The sequence below is a fragment of the Cibotium barometz genome, chromosome 37, assembly GCF_041138505.1.
Source record: "Cibotium barometz isolate CiBa-2024 chromosome 37, ASM4113850v1, whole genome shotgun sequence".
NCBI lineage: Eukaryota > Viridiplantae > Streptophyta > Polypodiopsida > Cyatheales > Cibotiaceae > Cibotium > Cibotium barometz.
This window is the reverse complement of record NC_141082.1, coordinates 30,889,204-30,915,237: the sequence shown is the minus strand read 5'-3', so window position 1 is coordinate 30,915,237 and position 26,034 is coordinate 30,889,204. Positions and strand designations below refer to the sequence as shown.

At 48.9% G+C, this 26,034-nt stretch overlaps 1 protein-coding gene across 5 annotated transcripts in view; it reads left to right on the top strand.

Moving 5' to 3' along the window:
- LOC147617160 (catalytics) overlaps nt 1-26,034 on the top strand; it is a 112,364-nt gene that overhangs the window by 49,821 nt on the left and 36,509 nt on the right. For all 5 annotated transcript variants that reach the window (XM_086776767.1, XM_086776765.1, XM_086776766.1 and 2 more), the window contains 3 exons: nt 13,655-13,733; nt 13,932-13,964; nt 14,190-14,338. In XM_086776767.1, the coding sequence (XP_086632893.1) occupies nt 13,655-13,733; nt 13,932-13,964; nt 14,190-14,338 (261 nt within the window). The remainder of the gene's footprint in view (nt 1-13,654; nt 13,734-13,931; nt 13,965-14,189; nt 14,339-26,034) is intronic.

Here is a 26,034-nt window from a genome sequence, read left to right as displayed (position 1 = left end):
GAAGAGCAGTGAATACATCATGGCAGCCCGGGAGACTCTCCCTAGGTGCTGCAAAATACAAGCATCAGTCTAAAGGACTGAGCGGCTAAATCATACAATGGGGGGGGGGAAGAGCCAAACAGGTGGCCTGTAGTGCCAACGGGGGGATCCCGTGTGTAGGGTGTAGAACGGGCCGCAGCGCCAAGTGGTATGAAAGGCCTGGCGCCGTAAAATCGCCTCATCCGAGTCTCCCCGGATGCGGTCGTACTGTCCTCGCAGGGTGTGGATCAACTCCTGCCAAATCCCCCGAACAGTCTCTGCTGGTGGCTCTAATCTCCCCTCAAAGGCCGTGAAGCACCGGGCCCTCCAGGTGAACCAGATGGTGAGGCTACTGAGGAGCTCCCATCGTAAATCCCTCTCCTGTGTCCAGCTGTCGGACGAGAAATCCGGTGCCGGAACCAGGCGAGGCTGGCCCCTAATAAATCTGATGGCCTGACTGCCCTGCTCCATCTCATAGCCCATAGCAGGCCCTGACAAAGTCGACCAAGCAGCGGCACCCCACGTAAACATACCCTCTGGAGAGAGGGGGGCTAGAATACGCAGCATCCGCAGCCAGATCTGCTGTGCCTGAGGGCAGTCCCAAAGGCAATGTCTCTGTGTCTCCATAGGGTGGCCGCATCGGACGCAGGCCGCCGGAAGACCGCTATAAACAAGCCAAGTGCCAACTGCTGAGCCCCTGTGGGCGACCAGCCACTGAAAAGCCGAGATCCTGCGGGCCTGTCGACTAGCCCAGAGTCGAGCCCAGAAATCCTCCAGGAACTCCTGTGATAGTCCCTGCAATCGCCAATGCCCAGCTGCCGCTGGAGAAACCGTCCTCCTCGCCGTCAAAATATGCCGTCCCAGCCGAACAGTATACTGGAAAAAAGTGATCTCTGTGGCCTCAAGGGATGCATAAGGATCATGCCACTCGTACTCTCCGGGGTCCCACTGTAGCCGGGCCAAGGGGCGTGCTGCATATGCCCATATACGCCAATCCGGGAGCACGTCAGCAGGGTCGGGGTCAATATGCCACTTCCGAGAAGCGGCAGCTACTACCCGAATCCTCTGAAAGGTGCACTCTGCAACCAAGGGCGACTCCACCTCCACTCTCTGGAGTCGGCCCTCATCCTGAATCTCATAATAGAGGCATCTGCCATCCTCAGTGCTAGCTCTGACAGCAATCAGGATCTCCAACTGTGTGAAGGCACCCATCCACCGTGGGGCCACTGGCTCGAGAGGTGTGAACCACTCCTCTGAAAGTGCCTCCTGAATATCATCCCGCATAATCAACCCCCCTCTGAAGTGACTCAGCCTCTCCACCTGGGTCTCCTCTGGTAGACTGCAGAAAGCCTGCCAGTCTCCAAAACTACGAGCTGGGCCTGCCGCTAAAGGTCCCCAGGCTAGACGAGGCCGAGAACCCAGCATATGACCCTGCTCTGTACGAACCGCTGGGCTCCAGATGAGCGGCTGCCTGGCCCGCTCCTCAACACAAGACGGAGGCCGCTGAGAGAGCCCCGGTCTCAGCAACTCCCAAGCTCTCAGGATACTCAAAGCAAATCTGTCCTCCCATCCTCTACTGAGGCCTGTCCTCCTCATCTCTATGAATATCCAGCGAATCTCTGGTGCCCAAGTACCCCCTGCAGGAGGCGCCCGGGCCTGCAATCGCTGCAAGAGGAGCTCTTTCCAAGGCTCAGCGCCTGGAAGCAACCCCCGAACAATAAGCTTCCCCAGTAAGGCTCTACTCTGATCAACTGGATCTATAATGCCCAAACCGCCCTGAGCCAGCGGGAGTGTAATAACTGCCCATGCAACCTTTGCCCGAGCTGGCTGACCGTCCCGCCCAGACCACAGAAAGTTCCTGATCAGCCTCTGTACCTGGCTGATGCAAGAGCTCGAAAAAATCCAGCAAGACGTAATGTACCACATGGTCGCTAACAGCACCTGATTTGCCACCACCACCCTCCCAGCCAAGGATAGTCGAGCTGTACTCCAATACAATAGCTTCTTCCGAATGCTCAGAAGAAGCGGGGCAATCTGCTGCTCAGGTGACAAATCGAGGCCAATCTGGCATCCCAAATACCGCACTGCTGTGCCGGGAGGAATCCATCTAAAACCGGGGTCCGGACTCCATGCCGGAGTGGGAGCACTACTGATCCAAAAGGCCACTGTCTTGCGCCAATTGATCAATGCTCCCGAAGCTGCACTAAAAACCTGGAGCGACTGCTCTGCCCGAATAAGATTGGCCTCTTGGCCATGCAAAAATAAGCCCGTGTCGTCTGCAAACTCAGCATCAAGCAAATCCTCCCCCCGGACTGGGAGCAGAAGTCCTCTCAAACCAACCTCCTCTGCCGTCAAATACATACTCATAGCCTCCGCAAAGAAGAGAAAAAGGAAAGGGGCGAGAGGACACCCCTGACGGACTGATCTGGTCAGCTCAAAACTCGGCCCCCGACCTCCTGCAATCAGCACCTGGCTGCGAGCTGTGGAATACAAAGCTGCCACCCCTCTGATCCATCCTGGCTCAAAGCCCAGGCGTAGCATAGTGCCCTCTAAGAATCCCCAATCAACTCTATCGTATGCCTTCTCAAAATCGAGAAGCATCACGACCAAGTCCTCGCCAAGAAACCTAGCTCGGGCCGTCGCCTCCCAGAAAGTAAAGATGTTGTCAAGGATACTGCGCTCCTTGACAAATCCTGTCTGAGTAGCATGAATCAACTCCCCCAGGAAGGGCTGGATCCTCAAACTCAAGGCCTTTGCCAAGACCTTGTATACAGTATTGAGGATCGTAATAGGCCTCCAATGCCGAATGTCATCCGATACTCCCTCCCCCTTGGGGATAAGATAGATCAAGCCCTCTGAAAAGCTCTGCGGCATCACCCCAGTGTCCAAAACATGCTGAAAGCCCCTGCGGAGGCCTGGCCCCAAAAGGTCCCAATAGCGCATAAAAAAGGCCGGCGTCAGTCCGTCCTCCCCTGGGCAACTATGTCGCGGCAGGACCCTCAAGGCCTCGGCAAGCTCAATCTCTGACAGAGGCGCACCTAGAACTGTGCGCATATGGTCTGTGACCCTCCTCTGCACATGGGCCCACACAGTCTGTCTGCATACATCTCGATCCTCAGTGGCTGGCTCCGCTGAAAGCAAGTCACGATAAAAAGCAGTGGCAATGGCTCTGATCTCCCCGAGCTCAGTAGCTATCGATCCATCCGGTCTAGCAAGCTGGCGAACCCCTGCTCGCGCATGACGGGGTCCAGTGAACTCAAAAAACTCCCCAGTCACTCTATCACCAAGCTGCGTCCACTGAGAGGCCTGACGACGATAGTAAAACTCATGTCTCTGCTCCTCTGCCTCTCTAACCTCCTGGCGTGCCTGGCTCAGCTGGGACGCCACCCACTCACATGCAGGCTGCTGCTCCTGAAGGCGCTGTAGCGAAGCAAGGCTGCGTCTCAGCCGTTGCTCCCGCTCGCGAATCTCTCCCAGTCGTGTCAAAGCTGCAGCGTGTAGAAAAGAGCTAAGATCAATGAGTCCCTGGGCACACTGGCCCGCTGCATCCTGGTCAGAGCACTGACTATCATGCCAGATCCTCTCAATGTCCTCAGCGAGACTGGGGTCTGCAAGTACCCTCTCTGGGATCCTCAACTGCAAGCTGGGCTCCCGTGTCCCCTCCTCCAAAGTCAGTATAACTGGCGCATGATCTGAAAATGAGGTGCCAGCAAGAATGCCGACGGAGCCCCCTCGCTCCCCCAACCAATCGCCCACATAAAAGCGATCAATCCGAGATAGATTAGTCCCTCCCTGCCGGCGATCCGACCGAGAGAAACTAAGACTGTCCTGAGACCGGGAGAAAGCCCCATGCTGCCATGCATCAGTGATCCTCAGTGTCATACAAAACCGGTCCCAAGCTGCAAGCTCCGTGCCGTGCACTGTAACATGACTGCCTCCCACCCTATCTGCCGGGTCCTCAAGCATGTTGAAGTCTCCCCCAACACACCAATGTGCGGCCTCTGGCAATGCATCTGTAACCTGAGTCCAGAACTCTGCTCTGGCACTAGCATGATTGGGCGCATAGATGTTGAGCACACCCAATCGCTCATCATGCATCCTCAGAATGACATACTGTGCTCTACCAGGCACAATGATCCCTCGGTCCACAATGGCCTGCCGCCATGCATCTGCAATAACCATGCATACTCCTCCCTGTCCACCCAACGGACCAAACCCTGCAGACCAGAAAGTGTCCCATCTACCAGGCATCACCGAACCATATCTCCGGATCCTGCTCTCACCCAAGTGGTGCTCCTGCATCATCAGAATGTCAATGCTGCCACCAACCAGACATCTCTGTAGCTCCTGCCTCAAGCAGCCTCGATAGCGTATAAAGTGTGCTCCGCCAAGGCCCTGTACATTCCATGAGATGATCCTCATGGATGTCCTACTGAGGTGGATGCTGTCTCAGCCGTACGGCGGGCCTTCGCAAGCGGCTTGGATGGAGAGTAGTCCCCATCCGAACGGCTGCGAGTCTGCCCACCCGGTGTACTGCAAGAATCCCGGATCAGGCGCCAGTGGCTGTGACCCATGGCGACTGCCTCCTGCTCTGACATAGTAACCTCGTGAATGCTCACATATCCTGGGTCGCGCGCCAAATCTGCAACTATGCGCACGACCAAATGTCGAATCCCGGATGTATCCACACCCTCGGGATCCAAGACAAAATGAGCCAACTCCCAAAGTCGGCCTAGCACATCTGTAACCTCCAAATCGCTCATGTGATGTGAAAACTCAACTGCCTGAGTCTTCAACGTGCTGAGAGCGAGCTCTAGAGTCCACTCCCGGTCACAAGGTCCACATAGAGGGAACGAGAAGGCCACTGCTGAGTCTAGTGCCTCCTCCCCGCGGGCCGGAGGTATCACTACATGCACTCGGATGGGTGCTGGCTCATGGGGGCCCTCTGCTCCAAAAAGCCGTGTGAAGGTATAATCAAACGCCGCCGAGCGCTGTCGAATGCCGAGGCGACTCAGCCGACTACGAATAGAAGAAATCCGTGAGGCCCTAATCGGCATAGGTCTCCTCTGTGATGCTCGAGCGAGGTCAGTGCTCAGCGCCCTCCGGACTGCAGGTGAGCGCCAGGGAGCTGCCAGGACCTCCCGGGAAGGCGAGGCGGGCGGAGGGGGAGGAGGGGGAGGCGAGGGAGGAGGAGAGGGAGCCGCTGCCGAGACCGGAGCGGGGGCGGGAGGAGGCGATGGTGGAAGCGAGGCGGTGGGAGGGGATGGGTGTGGAGGAGGTGAAGGAGGGGGAGCTGGCATCTCCTGGTCCTCGGTCGCTGCAGGGGTCTCCTCCTGAAGGGGAGCAAATCTGTTCCTCACGGGAACCCAGTGAGGCTGAGACTGTGGCTGCTGCTGCAGCGGTACCTGGGCGTGCTGCGGTGGCTGTCTCCCTCGACGGCGCCCCTGTCCAGGCTGCCACTCCGAGGTCTCTGTGGCCTGAGCAGGTGTCCCTGAGGCAGCCTGCCGAGCCGAATCTGTGGGCGGGCCATCCGTGGCCTGCTGCTGTGGTGAGGGCCGAGGTCTCCTGCGAGGGCAGGCCTTGGCCAAATGACCGACCTGCCTGCAAATGAAGCACTGGTTCGGGAGCCCCGAGAACTCCACTCTCTGATCTATCCACCCCCCCCCTATCCTAGGTAGCTGAATGACCTTAGGAAGGGAGGAGATGTCAGATACTAACACTCTGACCGAAGGTAGCCCAGCTGCTCTGGCCACCACTGAAGCTGCTGAGGGGCCCGTCTCAAGAACCGAGCCCACCAGTGCTCCGAGCCTGGAGAGGAGCGGAAGATACTCCCGGCGGAGACCAGGGAAACAAACTGTAATGTGGAAGAGGCGCTCTCCCTGCTCCGCCGCAGCTGGGTCAAATCCATGCTGCCAAGGCCTGAAGAAAGCCCGAGCACCCCTGATATCCAGAGGACTCATGGCAATGACCTTGGCAACGCTCTGGGCGGCCTCGAACTCGATCTGATAATGTCCCCGGCCCAAGAGCTGTACATCAAGGATCTTGCCCACATCTGCAAGAAGGCGAGCCTGAAGTAGATCCCTGATCTCCCCTCTGCTGGGGCGAGTGCCGACTATACGGCAGATGGTGGAGTGAGCCTGAAGGCGTTGTGTTTTTCTTGCTCTGTCTGGTATTTGAAGTGTTGGGTTGGTCTATTATCGTTTCGGGTCCCTTCCTTCTTGTGACAGATGGACTTTGTCTTGGATATTTGTCATCTTGGAAAGTGGAAAGTGGGCAACAAACCAGTGAATAACCTGAGTCACAACCGAATGGTTGGACTTGCCATCGTACTTGGTGAAGTTCGGTGAGGCACGGATAACTGTTGTTGAGGCTATGGCTGGGGTTGTGGAGGATTGAGGAGGGTGGAAAGAAGTTACTAGAGCCCGGTGTGTTTGTTGGAATTGGTCCCTCAAGTCTTCTTGGGCCTGTTGATCGTGGTTCGCCTTCGCTTCGAGCCCTGCCCGCAATCGCTTCTCTTTGGCCTTGCGTTTGGCCTTCTTTGGCAGCTGTTGGGTCAGTCTTGCTTCACGGTCTCGCTCTTCCTTTTCAGCCATCCATCGATACCATTGTTCCATTGAGGCACTTCGTTCTTTGGGTGTCTCCTGATGGGCCAAGGTTGCTTGTAATTTTGCCAAATTTTTTTCCCATTTGGACTCTTTCTAGTTGAATCTGAAGTTTCCTTATCTGCTCCTTTAACTTCTGGTTGTCTTCGTCTTTTTTTGCGGAAGCGTTTCTTGGAATGGTTCTTCTTCTTTAGTGATGTCTTATGGATGACTACCATGAGGTTATAAATTGCACATTCTTATAAGGTGAATTTGGGCATGTTCCTGGATTCATCTAGGTATATATGTATGTCTTCGGAGCTTGATGCCATGGTGGATGGGCGAGTGGTTTTTCCTGATCTCAACAACTATCCACAGGATGCTCTCACCCTAGGTTACCTGGTTGAATCACATCCCAAGCTCTAATACCAATGTAGCATGCGCCGAGCTAGGACCGTGTGAAACAATGAAGCCTTTCTTTAAACCTGAGTTTAGTGAGTCTTTAGCAATCCTTTAAAACAACATACATGAATCTAAAAGAGATGTAGTAGAGACAACACCAGATGGGGTCCCGAATTACCCACTGAAGGCCCCCACCCCCCCTTGCAAGCAGGAGTATTTGCTTTATTTCTTCTTCTGGAGAATTGTATACAAGCTAAACTATGTCCACAAGCCTGAGCAGACAAACTGGCTGACTGACTGACTGACGCAAGGACAAAGCGATCAAACACTAGGCAGAACTGTGCATAAGCTGAAGGTGATTGTGAAGCTATCTTCGAGAGAATACACCGGCCCGATATTGAGGGTGGTGTGCTGAATACTCTTGAAGAGACTGAGCTTCTTTGCCTTGGGCTGAAAGCACAAGAGTGGCTGTAGGTATGCAAAGGCTGGAGCCTATGCACACATGCTTGACTGACTTTTCTTGATAATCTCTGATTTTATTTGCTGAATTTTGGGACTAAACAGGTTTTGCCTTCTTGTATGTGATCACAGGGGCTGGTCAGCTGCCTTAGTATGCTGTTGGCTTGCAGAAAAGTCCATGACTTGCATAAAATAGGAATTAATGCTGGTCAAGTTGTTTTGCATAAACGGGCCGATTGGCTGCCTATCCTGGCCGACTGCTGTCTAGGCCATAATGAACCTGGCCGACTGGTCTTATAGGCTGGCTAGGGGTGTTGGCTACCCCTTGCAAGGCTTGTCCATCTTTGGGGCTGGCCCCTACTACTATATGGAATGCAATTGAATGTTTACAATGCATCCTACTGCTATGGCTGACCTCTACATGCACCTATATGATGAACACTTGCTGAATTCTCCACATTGGGTTAAGAGGACTCACCCGACATTGACCTCTATGGTTGGTAGACTGACCTACGTAGCTCGTGCCTGACATGCCTTGGATTGGGGATCGCAAAGGGGTCACAGCATATGACAAAATATCCTAAAAGGTGCTACTTTTGTACATAATTCTTGCACTGTTGATGAGCTAGTTTGTCACTGTGTACCACAATGCATGGGTGCGCGTGACAGCTTATTTCTATATATGGGTGGCCATTGGCCAGAACGCCCAAAGTTTTTAGTCGGGTGGTCAGAGTTGAGATGCCCAGATGACTGGATTTAGCACTTGGGTGGTCAAATTGACCAGACCGCCTGTATGAGTGATGAATGGTTTCGAGGGCGATTTTGCACTCCAATGGTCGAATTGACGAGTGAGTGATGAGTGGTTTGCGAAACCAGATGCTCAAATCTGAACAAAACATGAACATGTGAATCTTTACAAGGAAGCTGTCTTGGACCTAAAGCATGCAATTCCTAGAATCTAGGAGAGTTACTAAAGCACCTTTGTCTATATGGAAATTCCATTCGCATCAAAACCTTCGGATTTTCGCAAGGATCAAGAGTTTCTAAAGCACCTTTGTCAAATTCTGTACGAGTTGAGATATTTTTAGCATAGAAGGATATGGAAGAATCACTTCTTAATGTTGCATACGCGGAAGCCTTGCTGTATTGATCCACAACCCTAAGCTTGATTAAGAACAAGATGCTGAATGAACATGATAAGATAGAGGAGAGCGAAGAAGAGAGAGGTAGAGTTGGTGTTAGGGTTTTCTTTTATTATATGGTACAAAAAGGTGACATGAAAGTATGTACATACTCTAGGCCCTTGGTCTACCCCTTAGGGGTGACCACTAGCCCCTTCTACATGCTTCTACTAAATGCTACTTCTGCAAAATATGAATGATGATGCAAATGATGACTTCATGCTTATATATATGCTTGAGGTGTTGTTCGACCTACTGTTGTTGCTGTCGGCCAGCACTTGGACAAAGTATTCATAAAATGTCCCTTCAATTGCTGCGCTTACTTCCATACTTATCGCATATTGCTGGCAGTCTGCTTGTAGACTGGCGCTTGCATGCCTAGGCTCCCTTGATGGCTGTCGACTACTGGCTGGATGCCTTTGATGGTGGTTGCCAACTGGGTTCCCATGCCCTCCATATTGCTTATGATGATAATGATGTCCTAATCAGGGATTATGTTGTTCATGGTGAAGATTAGCCATGGCACGGGTGTGCACGTGACATCCCCTCTTGCTAAACTTGATACGGGGTGGACACTCTGTCATCCTTCCTCCTTGGACTTCTGACTTTGACCTTCTACATCTAATTTTGACACTTTGTCTAAACACCTTCCACTTCTGATCTCCACTTCCAAGTCTTGGTGGAGAATTGAGCATTTGTTCCACTGTTGTCCCCATCCCTAGTATCCCTTTCCCTTTACACATCGGCGGGTCACTTGCCGAAATTGATCATGCCTGTTGTTAGGCCTTTGGAATCGATCTAAGAGCTTAATGATCTACTGTTTCTGAGTACATACCCCCAGAAAATGCTTCCCTCCAGCTTCGCCTATTGTAGACCACTCCCTATGCTACCTTGACCGCATTCTTCTGTTGGATCTGTGCACCACCTTGGGACTATGTTTAGTGGCTGATCATGAATGCTATGATGTGGTTCAGTTCAACAAGGCTTCCGCGCATGCATCCTTTGCCAAACCTGTTGGGCGTTGGGACGATCCCAAAGGTAGTGCCGTTGCGACTCAGTGGGGTGGCTGCATTACTCACTATGTGCCGCCATGGAAAACCAATTGTCGACAACAAGGCTACAGTGGGCTGATTTGCTAGAGGAAGAGTGTGACCTTCCTAGGCTAGTAGGTGTCCCATAGACGCTTCCAAAAATCTCCAAAGAAATGCTAGTGGTCTGCCAGCTGCCAGCAGGGTACCATCTATCTCATGAAGCTAGATCATGCAACCCATCCTTCTTGTGTAATGAAAAAAGGGGGTGGCAGGGCTCCCCAAGCTAAAGGGGCCTTGCCACTCCCACTCATCTGGATCCCACTAGATACGAGTCAAAGGTCGGCTCTCCCAAAGCCATAGTGGCTAGGAACTGTTGTCGGGACACCTTGACCGAAGGAGGGTCGATGTGTCACTAGTGATCATGAACGCCAAGAATCCTCACTCATGAAAAGATCCACTATTATAATGCTCTGAGGGGGAGAGGGTCAGCCAGCCCTGGGGACCAATTGAGAAAATGAGCACGGGCCCCCCATCTAAACCAAGGACTGCTACAGGAAATCATGGCGAGTGAAAATCCAATCTGTTGCATGTGCGGAAGCCTTTGTTGTATTGATACATAGCCCTAAGCCTGATTAAGAACAAGATGCTGATTAAAACATGATTAAGACAGAGGAGAGAGAAGAAAGAGATAGTTGGTGTCAGGTTTTCGTGTATTTCATATGGTTCAAAAGATGGCTGAATGTAAATGATTAGGCCCTTGGTCAGCCCTCGAGGGGTGACTTCTGGCCCCTTACATGACTTCTACTGATGGCTACAATGCAGAATGATGAAATGACTGACTTGAATGGCTGCTGAATTATGACTGACTTGAATGGCTGCTGAATTATGATTGACTTGAATGATGCTTATATATGTGTTGGAGATGCTGGTCGGCCAGCAACAGATGCTGTCGGCCAGTATTGGACAAGAAATTAGGCATTAAATGCCATGAAAAACTGTGCTTATTTCTGCTGCTTGCCCCACATTGCTGGCCTTCAACTAGGTGCTGCCCCACCTGCTGCCATGGCTCCTGCTGGCTGCCGACAACGTGTCTACAAGCTGCCGACAGGCGTTCCATGCACTCCGTGCTGGATGATGATGGTGCTGAAGCTAATGATGATGATGCTAATGTTGCTATCGATGATGATGGTACTGATGTTGTGACGTGCATCCCGCACTTGGATGCCACGTGGACATATCTAAATAGCATGTGTAGGACTTGGAGTGGAAACTGGTCCCATGTGAGCCTTAGTCCGGGACAAGTCAACCACAGTTCCACTCTAAGCGTCCAAGGTCAGGTGTACAAATCCCATTCATGGTCTTGGTCAAGTGTGCATTGTCTTGCACATGAAGCAGTGCCAGTTGCGTATTGTGAGTCTTCCTCTGGAATGATGTCAGGTGTTCTGAGTGTTTGGTTTGTAGCTAGACACTAGGCATCTGTATAGGAAGCATGTGGCAGCCCTTAGGGCTACCCTAGGAAGGGGTGTTGCATCCTTTGAATGGGCAAGGGGTAGGCCTTAGGCCACCCCAAGGGTCCAAGAGACTTGTGGGCATTGGCTACTAGCCAAGGGATGGCTGTGGCCCTGTCAGCCAGCCCAAGGAAGGGATTTGGCAGGCTGTCGGCTAGCCAAGTCAGGCGGCCAAGGCATATGGGCTGCCCAACAGCCAGCGCAGGCCATAGTGGCTGCCTGCAGTCAGTCAGGACAGCGCATGGGGTGGCCAGAAGGGCAAGGCGTGAAAAGCGCTGCCCAATGAGGGGTATTTTCAGGTCGTGAGGAATTATAACAGGCGGGACCCTGTTTGAGCCAGCCGACTAGCATCTTAGGACCTATAAAAGCATAGGCATGATTTTCAGTCATTCATCTCATAATTCACAAGGGGTTTCTGTATTCCAAGGGCCATGGCAGCCAAGGGGAGTGCTACAGCCAAGGTGAAGAGTGCAGGTTAAGAATAGATCCTCAGATCTACAGATTTGCGTTATTGTACATTGTTCTAATAAAGCAAATACACCATTCGTGGTGGGGGACACTCAGCATCGGCGATGTATGATATCTTATATCCCTCTTATGGCACTGGATGGAGTTAGACATAGATTTGCATAGCATGCTTATACTACCCCTTCAGCATATAGAGATGCATCTTGCCTTAGCACTCCATCCACATCCCCACCCCCCTTTATATTGTTTGTATATGGGCTCCACCGATCCATGATGATTCACAATTGTATCCAAACACATGCACACTTTTTCTTTTCTTTCTTTTCCTTTTCTTTCTTTTTCTTTTCTTCCAATGACCGGAAGAACACAGTTGTATTATTTTTTGTCTCATAGGCCGACTTTGGCCTCTCGTAGACGTTAATATATCTTTCTTTCTTTCTCTCTCTCTCTCTCTCTCTCTCTCTCTCTCTCTCTCTCTATTTTTGCACCTCTCTCTCTATGTTGTGCGTTATCTTCATCGTCAAAGATTGCTGAATTTTGAACACTGAAGTTACCGATTCTATCCACTGAGCTTCCACATGTTACATTGGTATGAGAGCCTTCCTCAAGTGTGAAGTATCAGCCAGAAAACCAGAAAAAAAGAAAGATTTTTTTTTCCGCTTGTGTGGTTGGTTTCTAGACTCTGGAGGACCACCCCTTTCGGTGTGATTCCTGTCCCTAGAAGGATGGTTGGTTTTTAGCCTCTAGAAGCCTCCAGAAAGTCTCCCACACGCATAGTGGATGGTTTTGTTGTGCTTCGGAAAGGATGTGCATATTGCCACTATGGCGAGCTTCTATGAAGAGAGAGAACAAAGAACTTTGAAACAAGGAGCACTAGGCAGTCCTTCGAGGGCGGTAGACATGAGTGTGTATGACATGTTCCAAATGATGATGCAAGCAATTGCAAACCAGAGCACCAAGTTGGAAGAGCAGAAGGCATAGATCTTGGCTCTGGAAGAAAGAACCCGCATTCTAGCCCCTTTTTCTCTGTCTTCTCCTTTCTCCTCTCCTCTTTCATTCCAATAGCAGATCCTCTTCTGGACAATCCTTCTGCTGGGTTACCACCATAGCCGAGCTCGACACTCGAGTTGCAGATGAGAGCATTGGAGATTCGATCGATGGACGACTGTGCGTGGCAACATCCTGTGCTGCTTCACAAGATGGCACAAGGTGACGCGTGGAGCACGAAAGATTTCTTGCGGCGATGTAATCATGTATTCATCTCATGGGTCGTTTTGGGCTTCCTGCAGACATTAGTAGAACTTTGTTTGTTTGTTTGTTTGTTTGTTTGTTTCTCTCATGCACATGTATGCACGTGCCTGAGAGGGGTCCTTAGTGATAGAGCACAATCTACTTTGCGGGTCAGATGCCCCCGACCCAGAGCATCAAGACCCTCCATCCAACAAATACAGATCTAGGAGGCTCTTCATGGCTAGTTTACCTCGTACACATGATCATATGCTGATATCACATTATATACAACAGTGATAGTTGTTTTTCAATTCCTTTTTCTATTGCTTAGTATACCCATGGTATCATTGTATCGCTTATGGTCTCATAGACCCTTGGGGTCTTTTGTAGACGTTAATATTTCTTTCTCAGGCATGCATGCATGCTCACACACCAGCATTGCATTGAATTTGTCATGACATGCATGATAGTGCCGTGTGCTCTTCTGAATATAGTGGCAATGAGCATTGAATCCAAGTACAAGGGGCTTCATAGATCAAGCTACTGGGATAGCTTAGGGGTTGTAGTACCAATTGGTTTGCCTGAAGTTGGCTGGAAGCAATATCATCTTTTTAGAGCAGCTTTCCAGTGTATTCAATTTATCTGCCATCAAAGCACACTCTCATCTTGTGAAAATGCAGCCAGCATGTAGTGCTTTTGACTTTCAATTATGTTGTGAAACGGCTTCAAAAGTTGTATGCAATTCCTCTCAATGTCACGATGTTGTAATGATGCAGGTGTCATGTTATGGAGGTTGAGTCGTTTGAGAATGAAGAGGTTGCCAAGATTTTGAATGATTGGTTTGTAAGTATAAAGGTAAGGATTTTTGGTCACCCTCAGCCCTCTGATCTTGAATTCTTAAAAGTAATAATCATTCATGTGCGTGCGCTTGTGTGCATCCTATCCCATCCCCTCCCCCCCCCCCCCCCCCCCCCCCCCCCTTCCCCCCTCTCTCCAAAAAAAAAGACAGCCTGTTCAATTTTAAACTAGTCTAAGGTCTATTTCTTGTTTCAGGTTGACAGAGAGGAAAGGCCTGATGTGGATAAGGTTGGTTTGTTTGGCCAATTACCTTGCATTCTTTTTTCTTTTTCATGTATTTTTTTGGCTGTGAAATTTATTATACATTTATTTATAGACGTCCACCATGTTATTTGTGCTTTATTTGTTTTTAGAATTTAAAAATGATGGTTCAAGTGTGCTTCTTTTAATTAGTTTAAAATGATCAAAACTTTTATACTAGGGGCTAATGTGTCTGCATTGTTTTTTTTTCAGGTATATATGACTTATGTTCAAGCCACCCAAGGAGGTGGTGGGTGGCCAATGAGTGTTTTTCTCACCCCCGAACTGAAGCCGATGGTCGGCGGTACTTATTTTCCTCCCGATGATAAATATGGCCGTCCAGGTTTCAAGTCTATTTTACGGTGAGTCCCTTTTTTTTGGGGGAGGGGGGGGGGGAAGGGTTTGCACTATAACCAGTGAAACTCCTTTGGGTTTAAAAAATTTGTTTTTTTGTAATTGGTCATTAAAATATGTTTCTTCTTAATTTTTGGTTGTGGAAAACATTCTACATGTATATATGTGCATGCATGTGTGTATGAGTATTTTATATTTTATCATAGGAAATTTTTCATATTATTTGTCTGTGTAGATCGGCTAACCTTGTGGTTAGCATTAGGTATTAACATACTTCCCTCCCTCAAACATTTACGTCCTCAGAAATGAAATCAAGGAATCTGTGCTTCAAACTAGCAAGTGTTTCCCACCTCTGCCCTATCTTTCCGCTTAATCTTATATTCAGGAATCAACTTATTTCTAAGCTTCCTCTCCTTGAAAACGACAATGAGCTCATGTGGAACAATGGACAAGTCCTCAACATCAACAAGTTCTTGAGTTGACACAATGGTATCCTTGCCGCCCAATTTCTCTTTAAGTATTCACATGAAAAATGGGATGAGCTTGTCTCAAGGAGGCAATTCAAGTTTTTTATAAGCAACCACACCAACCATTTTCAGGATTCTGTAAGGTCCATAGTACCTAGAGGATAGTTTTGGATACTTCCTTGCGTCCAAGTCTCGGAACTCTTGGTGTACCTTCAAATAGCATGCACAAACATCTCTTGCATATCAAGCAAATCTCTAGTCGCATCTAGTTTCAAATCCTCACAGTCCTAAGGTGAGAGGGGATCGGGGTTCATATCCATACATAAGCATAAACGGATTGTGTCTGCCGGTAGTCGTATGCTTAATATTGTTGTAGGTAAACTCGACCATAGAGATGTACTTCTCCCAATCACATGGTATGTGCGACGTATGCCCGAAGCATATCCTCCAAAACCGGATTCATCCTCTTTGTTTGCTCATCAGATTGAGGATGCTCATACTCAATGTAGTCTGTGATTTTTGGAAAACCAACTACCAGAAATGTCAAGTAAACTTCGAGTCCCTATCACTTACAATATCCAAAGGCGACCCATAAAGTTTGAAAACCTGCTCAACAAAGTGTTGCGCCATTTCAAGGGTCTTTATTGTTGACATAGTTGGTAAGAATCTAGCCATCTTTGTTAGTCGATCAACAACTACCCAAGCAGCATCATGTCCTCTACTGGATCGAGGTAATTCCACATACGTAAAGTCCATGGAAATACTTTCCCACTTTATCACTCTGGATATCCAAGGATGCAACAATCCTCCAGCCTTAAGGTGATTGGCCTTATTCACTTGACACGGAGGACATTTCATGACATAGACCTGGATATACGCCTTCATCTTCGGCGAGTAAAACATGCGTTTTACCAAATCGTTGTTGGGATTTGGAGCCATATGTAAGTGTCCCTATATGTGTGTGAACATTGTTGGAGGTGGCAAAGGTGGCAATTCTCGTAGCTACTCTCGGGTTATCGCATGACTCGAAGTTGTGGATTATTATTCCATATGCAAGAGCATGGGAAGTTGAAGAGCCATATATAGGGTGTGGTGGCACCTTGTCATAGATATCTCCTCCGGCCGGGTTTTCGGGGGGGAGCAACAACTAGGAGATGGGAGCCCAACCACTAACGTTGCTCAGTGCCCTAGGGTGGTGTGCGTGCTGCTGTCTACTGCGTGACTTTGACAAACACTCCCTATATGTGTGTGAACACTCCCTATGAGTGTGTGTGTGTGTGTGAACCCACTCTTAGGAAAGTGGGTAAGTATGCATTCAATGTGAGTTTATGAAGTAGATGAACCTCTAGGCTATAAAAGCAATGTACTTGGTGAAGGCTAACTCATTAATCAACAATCATTGAGTCATGCAATATGTTCTCTCTCTCTCTCTCTCTCTCTCTCTCTCTCTCTCTCTCTCTCTCTTTTCCCTCTCTACTCCCTCTTTTTTCCCTCTCTACTCTCTCTCTCTCTTTTTTCCCTCTCTACTCTCTCTCAAAGCTGAAAATCCTTTTGATCCTAATAAATACATGACAATCAAGATTGGCCACACTTTCACGAAACTCTATGGATCGGTGCTAGAGGTGGAGCTAACTTCATTCGCTAAGAGAGGGATGCAGAGCCTCAGGAAAGGCAGTCTTTCAAGGAGCTACGCTACCCTTAACCACATCTTCACCCTTTGTTCCACCATCGAGGAAGGTAGAGCACGCCATTAGAGGATTCACTACCTGCTTTGTGGATTTTTCTTTGTGGATTTCTGCAAAGCTTTTGATACTGTACCTTGAGCCGGTCGCCTACAGCATCTACAGGAGGTAAAGAGTCCCATCTAACATGGTTTGGAACATCATCGCCCTCTATGACTTCGTCATTGGACTAGTGAGAGCCCGAGAAGGTACATTGCAAGAGGTTTTCAACACTATTGGGGTGAAGCAGGGCTGCCTTGTACCACCCACTCTTCTGGCCTCTACATTGATGAGATCTTGAGCTTCATTGATAGACTAGGTGGGTCTGGTCTCACGCTGGCAGGCATATTGATCCCCCTACTACTTTACGTAGATGACATTGTCCTCCTTTCAGATTCAGCCGAGGGGCTTCAGAGACATTTGGATGCCGTACTTGATTTTTGCACTCAATGGGACCTCAATGTTAACCTTGGTAAAACCAAGGGAATGGTCTTCAATACCTCCCGCCCCTCCACATCTTGAGTGAGCTTCACATATAGAGGGGATCTTGTGGAGATTGTCTTATCATGTGTCTACCTTGGTGTCACTTTCAGTGGCCCATGCTTCACCTTGGTTCCCACAACAGATGCTAGAGTGACGTAAAGATATGCGGCCTTGAGAGCTTACTTGGGACAAAGGGTTGGCTTTTTAACACCCTCGTCACACCATCCTTGATGTATGGAGCAGCCTTCTGGGGGCCAGCTTTATGCGATGAGGATTGGCAATGAGTTGAGAGGCTTGAGGTCATGATGTTCCTCTGTATGATCCGCAACAAACCATCAATCCCACATGACATTATCCAGTTGTGCACAGTGTGTATCTACCGTGTGCTACACGCACGCAAGACTAGTTTCGAGGCTTGGGGAAGCTTGGAACTAGGCAGGCTGATTGACGAGCTGAGTTAGGGAAATACTAACGGGCGGGCGCCCAAGTGTGGACGCCCGATGACCGGCCAAGAGCCTATAAAAGGGTGGCCAAGGTTAGTTATTGGGATATAGAGAGTCTCGCGAGTTTGTGAGAGCTCTATGGTCTTGGAGCCTGGATCTAGTGCAAACGTGCACCTGCTTTGCGCAGCCGAGGCTGGCAGCAGTCTCGAGGCCCGCGAGGGCAGCTTCGTGGCGGTATGGGACGTCGCGAGGAGGAGATTGGTCGGTACGTCATCCTAGTTAGCTCAGCTCGTGGCTCGGTGGGGACAGCCAAGACTGTGGGCTTGCCCACGACTGTCATGGTTGGGAGGTGAGTCAGGCCTGCACCCCCTTGTTTTTTGTTTGTTCGTTTGTTTGCAGGATTCGAGTTTCGAACCAAGATCGATCACGAGGGGATTATCTTCCTATGTTAGAATTTGCATGTAACAGTACTAAGCATACGAGTACAGGGTTTAGTCTTGTCATGCTTATGTATGGTTTTCAACCAAGATCACCTGTTACAGTAGGATTCTCAGGACTTCAGCATGATGCAGCACGTAAGTTTTTGCAAGATATGCAGGAAATGTTACAAGTTGCGAAGGAATCTATTAGAAGTGCTCAAGACTGAGACAGGTTTTATTCTAATAGACATCGTTTACCTAGAGAGTTCTCTTAAGGAACGATAGTGTATTTGCGAGTTCCGAAAGATTCTGAGACTTTACGGACATGTAGGTCTCCGAAATTATCCCCTAGATACTGTGGACCATTTCGTGTTACACGATGGATTGGTTCAGTTGCATATGAATTGGATTTGCTTTCTCATGTGAAAGTTCATCCTGTAATTCATGTCAGTAGACTTAAGGAAGTATTGGGTGGAGGAGATCAGTTAGTTACTCCTCAAGAAATTATAGATGTCGAGGACATGACATTTGTTCCGCACGAACCTGAAAAGATTCTTGGATTTCGTGAACGAAGATTGCGTAATACGCTTATCACGGAATACAAGATCAAGTGGAAGGATCGTGTTGAGGAGGACGCTACATGAGAGACATTGACTACTCTTCAGAGAGATTACCCTGGCTTTTTAGTGAGCTCAAGAGTGAGCTCTTAGAGGAAGGAGAGTATGTCATGTGCACAGTGTGTATCTACTGTGTGCTACACGCACGTAAGACTAGTTTCGAGGCTTGGGGAAGCTTGAACTAGGCAGGTTGATTGACGAGCTCAGTCAGGGAAATACTAACGGGCGGGCACCCAAGTATGGACGGGCGGGCGTCCAAGTGTGGATGCCCGATGACCGGCCAAGAGCCTATAAAAGGGTGGCCAAGGTTAGTTATTGGGATATAGAGAGTCTCGCGAGTTTGTGAGAGCTCTATGGTCTTGGAGCCTGGATCTAGTGTAGACGTGCACCTGCTTTGCGCAGCCGAGGCCGGCAGCAGTCTCGAGGCCCGCGAGGGTAGCTTCGTGGCGGTATGGGACGTCGCGAGGAGAAGATTGGTCGGTACGTCATCCTAGTTAGCTCAGCTCGTGGCTCGATGGGGACAGCCAAGATTGTGGGCTTGCCCACGGCTGTCATGGTTGGGAGGTGAGTCAGGCCTTTACCCCCTTGTTTTTTGTTTGTTCGTTTGTTTGCAGGATTCGAGTTTCGAACCAAGATCGATCACGAGGGGATCCGTGGGGATTTGACACAGAGTTTGCTGTAGCCCCAATGGTGGTAGATGCACTCTTCTAGACAGTCACATACCTCCATCGCATCAGTCACATAAATCCCCATAGGTCAACTCTCCATGTCTTCACTTTGAGGCGGTGGGATGAAGCCCGCAATCACAATCCCTTGCCATGGGACACGTGCACACTTAGGTAGCTCGGGTGTTGGATGAATCCATCGTCAGTGAGCGTGAGGAAGTGATCTCTATAGAAGTGCATCTTCAATGGGAGCTCCGAATGCGCGAACCATGTGCAATAGATGTAGAGACTGAGAAGATCTAACTGGATAACCCGGTTGGTATCCTCATGAGAGAGCTAGAGAAAAGGAGAGTCCAAATTGTATTGAAGGGGTGGAAGGAAGTCCATGCGGAGCCCATATCCTGAGAATCAAGTGGCAACTCGAGCATACCATCGCCAGGGTGGCCCTTGTCTTGAGGACTCCAGGCCAAGCCTTGGATACCTATGGAGATTCATGTGATTGATGCGATGGAGGTATGTGACTGCTTGGAAGAGTGCATTCATAGTATACTAGGCAGCGACATATGTATTGCTCCCCTGTCTCAACCTATGTGGCATAATCGGCAGATCCTCTCCTCCCTAGGTCTCCGTATGAGCTCCACAGCTCGAAAGATGCACTCAGCTCTCTATGTCTCCACTCTGAGGCGGTGGGACGAAACTCGTATCCCGTCAATCGCAATCCGCATGGCATGGGACATGTGAACACTCAGTTAGCTCGACTGCTCGATGAATCCATTGTAGTGAGCTCAAGGAAGTGATCTCTGTAGGAGTGCATCTTTGATGGGAGCTCCAAAGGTGTGATCCATGTGCAGTGGGTGTAGAGGCTGAGCAGATGTAACTGGATAACCCAGTTGGTGTCCTCATAAGAGAGCTAGAGAAAAGGGGAGTCCAAACTATTGAAGGGTGGGAGGCGGTCCATGTGGAGCCCATATCCTGATAACCTGCTTCGGAGAACCTCTCAAAAGTAGTGCTGCTTCTAATCATATCCATGGTGTGCTACCTACATTTGAAGTGCTTCTTTGACTTGACCTCCCTCTGGCATATAGTGCATATTCTCTCCTCACGAGGTATCTCCATGGCTCTCTCTTTCTCTATCCTCATTGATAGAGACCCTAAACCAAGGTCACCGCGAAACGTTTCACTATCGAAACGAAACACGATTTATTTTGGAACAAAACGTTTCAACACCAGGTAGGTAGACAATGAAATGTTGGACCGAAACGATCATATACGTAAAATGTGAAGGTACAAGCCAATAGTTATAAGATGATATTAGTATATTTATCATCGATAAACAAAGAAGACATACAAAAGAGAAGAGAAAAGAACAAATAGGATGAAAGAAGGAAAGAGAGAATTATAAAAGCTAAAAAGCACACAAAATCACAACCTTTTTCCCCACATGAAACGATATGGTTTCAATGTGCACATGAAACGTTTCAACACTAAAACGTGAAATGAGTTTCAAAGCTAGCGAAACGAGTTTCATGGTGACCATGCCCTAAACCCTAAACCCTAAACCCTAATCCTCTTGGGCTTATCACCCGCCATATGACTGACTCATATAATGCAATGATCCCCCAGATCATGTTTGATGGTACCCCCAAATCTTGGAGTCTCTGCGGTGGTTCGGCTCAAGGCACGATATCAAAGGCTTTGTAGAAACCCACAAAGTAATTGTAAACCCATCGATGTCATGCTCTAGCCTCCGCTATGATGGCTCGGAGGGTGAAGATGTGTTCTAAAGTGGAGAATGACTTGTAGAAGCCTGCGTGCCCTAATGCTCTGTGCCCATGTCTCTTTGCTAGTGTGCTAAGCTCCATCTCAAGTACTGACCTATAAAGTTTGGCCAGTGTGTGGCCAAACATAATAGTCCTGTAATTGTTGGGGTCCATGGGATCTCCGGCTTTATGGATGCTTGTGCTCACTGCTGATATGGGTTTTCCAAGAAGTGGGTGGGAAGCATAGTCTCAGGGGACGTAGGGGACGGAAGGATGGGACGTGGGGACGCTGTGTCGGGACGTGGTAGAAACGGGGACGGTCGGATGTCCCTCCTAGAGGCATCCCTTACAAGGGACGGGGGGACGGGGATGGATCTGGGCAGGGACAGTGTGGGGGACGGATCTTGGGGGGACGGTCAAGTGACCGTTAGGCAGTCCAAAAGTGACTGTTGGGGGACGTCCTCTTGGGGGCCTTTTTGGGCCATAGTTCAAGGCCTTTGGCCCATAGTCACAAGGGCCATAGTGGCCCTCTTGGCCCTCCTTTTGGGCCTTTTGCCCCTCTGGCCACTCTGTTCTCCTGCCCCTTTTGCCCCTTTTTACCCCTCTTGTCACTTGGGCCTCAACCTATCCTCACCTCCCTCTTGAGTCTTGGGGGCCCTTATCCTAGGACCTATCCTCACCCCCCTCTTGCCTCAAATTCTAATGCCCATGCCACGTGTGTCCCTAATGCCACCTCCCTCTTGCCTTCCCTCTTCAAGACTTGCCTCTCCTTCTTGCCTATCTATATAAGAACAAGTACACACACACACTTCCTCACACACACACCTTCAAGCCTTCAAGCCTCTAGAGTCAAGGAAGTTCAAGTCTCATTGGTCATTGCTCAAGATGCACTCTTTGATTGGCGTATTTTGTTAATATGACTCAAAAGCTTACCATTTTAGTGTAAATTTGTGCTCGTTTTGATGTACTTCCAAAGTAGAGTAAATGTAGAGTAGAAAAACTTTTAAAAAAAGTATTTTTTAAGTACTGTTCCCGTCCCCCATTACCGTCCCCTGTCCCCATCCCTCATTACCGTCCCCCATCCCTTGTGACTATGGTGGGAAGCCTCCGAAAGAGCCCGATTGAACATATGGGCCAAGAGGGGTGCCAGAGTTTCCCGGGCATGGGAGATGTGCTCTGCCAAGAGGCCCACATGGTCGTGTGATCTACCGTGTTTGAGTCTCCGGATGGCTCGGGTCACCATGGCGGGTGTAAAAAAGGTGGATGTGATGGTGGTGGGATGGGGGGCATATTTGGTACTTTGTACAATGATCATGTATATGTGCCATATGGATGGAGACGTGATGGGTGTGGGTGGGCATTTCTCCTAGATTTTCTTCTAGCCCTAGCTACAGTTCACACCTTTGTGAGATTGGTATAAGTCCTTGTATTGGCCCTTTACATGTGCTTGTTTCTTACGTCTGGTTGTGTATTGGTTAATCCTTTGAGCATCTCGCTCTTGGATTTTTCCAGTTGCAACCTCATGTAAGAGATGCTCACGTGTTGTGGGGCATTCCTTGTCATACCAATCATTCTGGGGCGTGGTGCTCGTAGGGGTCTGGCGATGGATCAGTTAGAGATGCGGCTCTGGCAGAGGTGTGTAGGATTGTGGTGAGCTGAGAGGTGAGGTCGGCTAGTGGGAGATTGGAGTGTACACATGCTAGATGTCCGTAGAGATGGTCAGAGTAAGTCGAGTCCCCATCATGGTGGAAGTGAATTTGGGTGTAGTGGGAGATGGGTGGTTGAAACCGGCCTTCAAAAACAAACACTCGCACACAAAACACTTCATCACCCATGGGAACCTGGAAAAGGAAAACAAACAGGGGAGCTAGAATGCTCCTGCAAATAATACAAGGACAACGATTGGCCCCAAAACGCAGTGGCGCCCCTTGCGGTATTTCTTTACTTGATCAAATGTGAGTACAAAGTACAACTTGTTCTGTTTCCATGACAGATAAATCCTCAAATGCACCATCCAATCACGATGCCAAAAACCTAGAGAGAGAAAGATAGATGACGTGTTAATAGAGAGAGATAGAGTGAGACCCACGCTGACTGCTTCCACACATGCAGCCACCTGGCGTAGAGAGCCTCCCATCCGACACTCGTCTGGCTGCCCAACTATCTGCAGAAAAATTCCTGCTTGATGCCTGCCTGGCTGCCCATGTGCAGCAGCACCCTGCTGTGCCATGTGCATCAGCTCCTTGTCAGCGCCCAACAGCAGCAACCAGCGGCAGCAGCAACCAGCGGCAGCAGCACCCAGCGGCAGCAGTAGCGGCACCCTGCAGCGGCGGCAGCAGTAGCACCCCCAGCGGCGGAAGTAGCGGCACCTTGCGGCGGCGGCGGCGGCGGTACCCGGCGCGGCGGCACCTGTACCCGGCGGCGGCACCTCTACATAAACCATCCGGCCACCCCTAAAGATCCATACAGCGATCTCCACACGGCCTCACCACCACACCACGAGTCTCCGCCACCTTTCCTTTTATAAGCATGCGATTCAAATCGCTTTTCTCAAAAACGCCAAAAGCAACTTTACTAAAAATGCATGCCTCAAAAATAATAAGATTTTCTTTATCATCAAAGGTTTTAAAAAGCTTATAACCTCAAAATCCCTTTTGTCCTTTTCACACTTGGGCTGGCCACACTTATGAGTTTCCTTTTCTCATTCAACTGATGCCTGTCCACACTGTGCGTCCCGTGCCCGTGCCTGTGCCCACCTGCTTGTTGTCCAGAGGGAAAAACACAAGGTCGTAACATACCCCCCTCTTGAAAAATAGCAAGCGTCCTCGATTGCACTCAATAACACTGTAAGCATTCAACGAAGAAAGATTCCCCATATGACCAAAGCAATGCCCCTCTAGTGCAACTGGGTGATGAAACAATCATCCTAAACAATAAGGCCACACTGTCACGTCAAAGTGAAACAACTCTTGCTTGTTCCTTCAGAACCTGTAGCAAAAGTCTAAAACCAAGTGGAAACACGTAACCTGTGTTAGCCAAAAGCAAAACCATGCATCATCATATGACAAACATATGCATGACACATATATGCATTCGCAAACAATATGCTCCTCAAGATGCTCTACCCACTCCACAATAACTGTCTCAGGGCTACTCGCAAGCCTTACACCCATGGGTATCCCGCAGGACCCACAACTGATGGTACAACATGAGCATATGAAAGCACTCAATGCATCTAAACTATACATCCACAAAGTACTTCCCACATATGGCCCTCTTGATGCTTTACACACTCTACTTATGGCCATCCCGCAGGAGCCACACTCAGTGATACACCATGAACATGGTAAAGTACCAGATGTATCATACCAACATACATGCATCTCATCCTGACACATCCAGAGTATTGCCCAATGTATTCTCAAGGGTACCAGGATCTAATGGCACCAGAATACCATAATACCTCGGAAAGTGTATAAATACATGCACAAATAGAGTTCAATCCATGTATGAACCAAACCAACTCTAGGACTGCCCGCAAGACTTATGCCCTCCATAGAGTCTCGAAGTGTTAGCTCAGGTTGCTGTAGACTTTAAGCTAAACCAAACCATGCCATTCCGAAGAAGGAGACCAACTCCACAAATATCATCATCTCAATATCCAATTGACCAACACCCTGGTCAAGAACAGCCAGAACCATATGACTAAGATCAATGTCCTAATCTTCCTCAGTCATACCTTAGTTCCAAAGGCAAAAACCATCTCTGTTAACCATAAGCGTAGACAGTTTTTCATAGTTGCAGTTATAGTTCAAGGTGTGGCCGACTGTGAACCATACCCAACTTTACCATCTCATGTGACTAGTACACAATATCATAGAAGTCCGATAAGCAGATGTAGTGTCAGCCTCAGTACCTCGGGTGAATACAAAGATGTCGCCAAGCGACTTCTAGATGAAAATTGAGCCTGTCTATAACAAGGGAGTGGAGGTGCTAACCCCCTCTTGAGCATCAAGCAATGCTCCAGACCCATGCTCTGCTGAACCTGAATGAACCGTAGCAAGAGTCGGCTCCAACTTAAAGGCATCAAAATAAAGCTGCAATACCTGAGGTGAATCTGCTAAGTCACCCTCCTCCAACCACTACGCATCCATCAGTGAACAGTTCTTTAATTATCACAAGATAGCGACGGGAAATTTTACCTCGTACCTTTCTTTCCTTGTGTGCCAGTATCTGCTTAGGAATAAGAACCTCATCAAGTTCCTCCACTTCTAACTGAGCCTCATTTGATACATCCACAGGCTTTCAAAACTTACTTGCACTCCACCCAAGTGGTAAGCACAAGTTCCTGATGAAGCATAGTAGATCACGACTGCTAAACAGAGAAAGAAGTTGCCTTCCGAACCCATGAAGCCTCCCTGAAGATACCACTGGTGACAAAATGTCGAAAGTCATAGCCTTCAACCCAACTCTTTGCACTATAACACTTCAATTGCTTCTTGTTCCTAGCTGACTACTTCCTATCCTCGGTGTATTTTCTCCTGAGCTTCATCTTTAGCTTTTGCTCTTCACCTCATATAGACAAAGACACACAATCCTGCACTGTCTCCTGCATTGCCTTTTCACTTTCCTCGTGTAGAAGCTTTTGATATGACAACCACGGGCTCGCCACCTTGAGAGAGTCGATGATATCCCGGCGATGGAACCATGAAACCGGCCTTCAGAAATCTGACGGGCAGTGGAACAAATACTCGCCCACAAAACACTTTATCACCCATGGGAACCAAGGAAAACAAACAAGGGAGCTAGAATGCTCCTGCAAATAATACAAGGACACTGATTGGCCCCAAAACGCAGTGGCGCCCCTTGCAGTATTTCTTTACTTGATCAAATATGAGTACAAAGTACAGCTTGTTGAATCCTTTACCAATAGGATCCCTTTTAGCTTTTCACCCAGGACCTTCCAAATAAGAACTCTCGCTTGGTACAGCAAAGCATTCTATAGAGAAGGCACACCTGTACGATACCTCCCTGCTTGAAAAGGTCTTCTCCATCATGGATCTCACAAACCCTTTCCCTAACAGCAGTAGGGCTGTCCCAAACCTCGTGTCCTTCCTACAGTCACAACT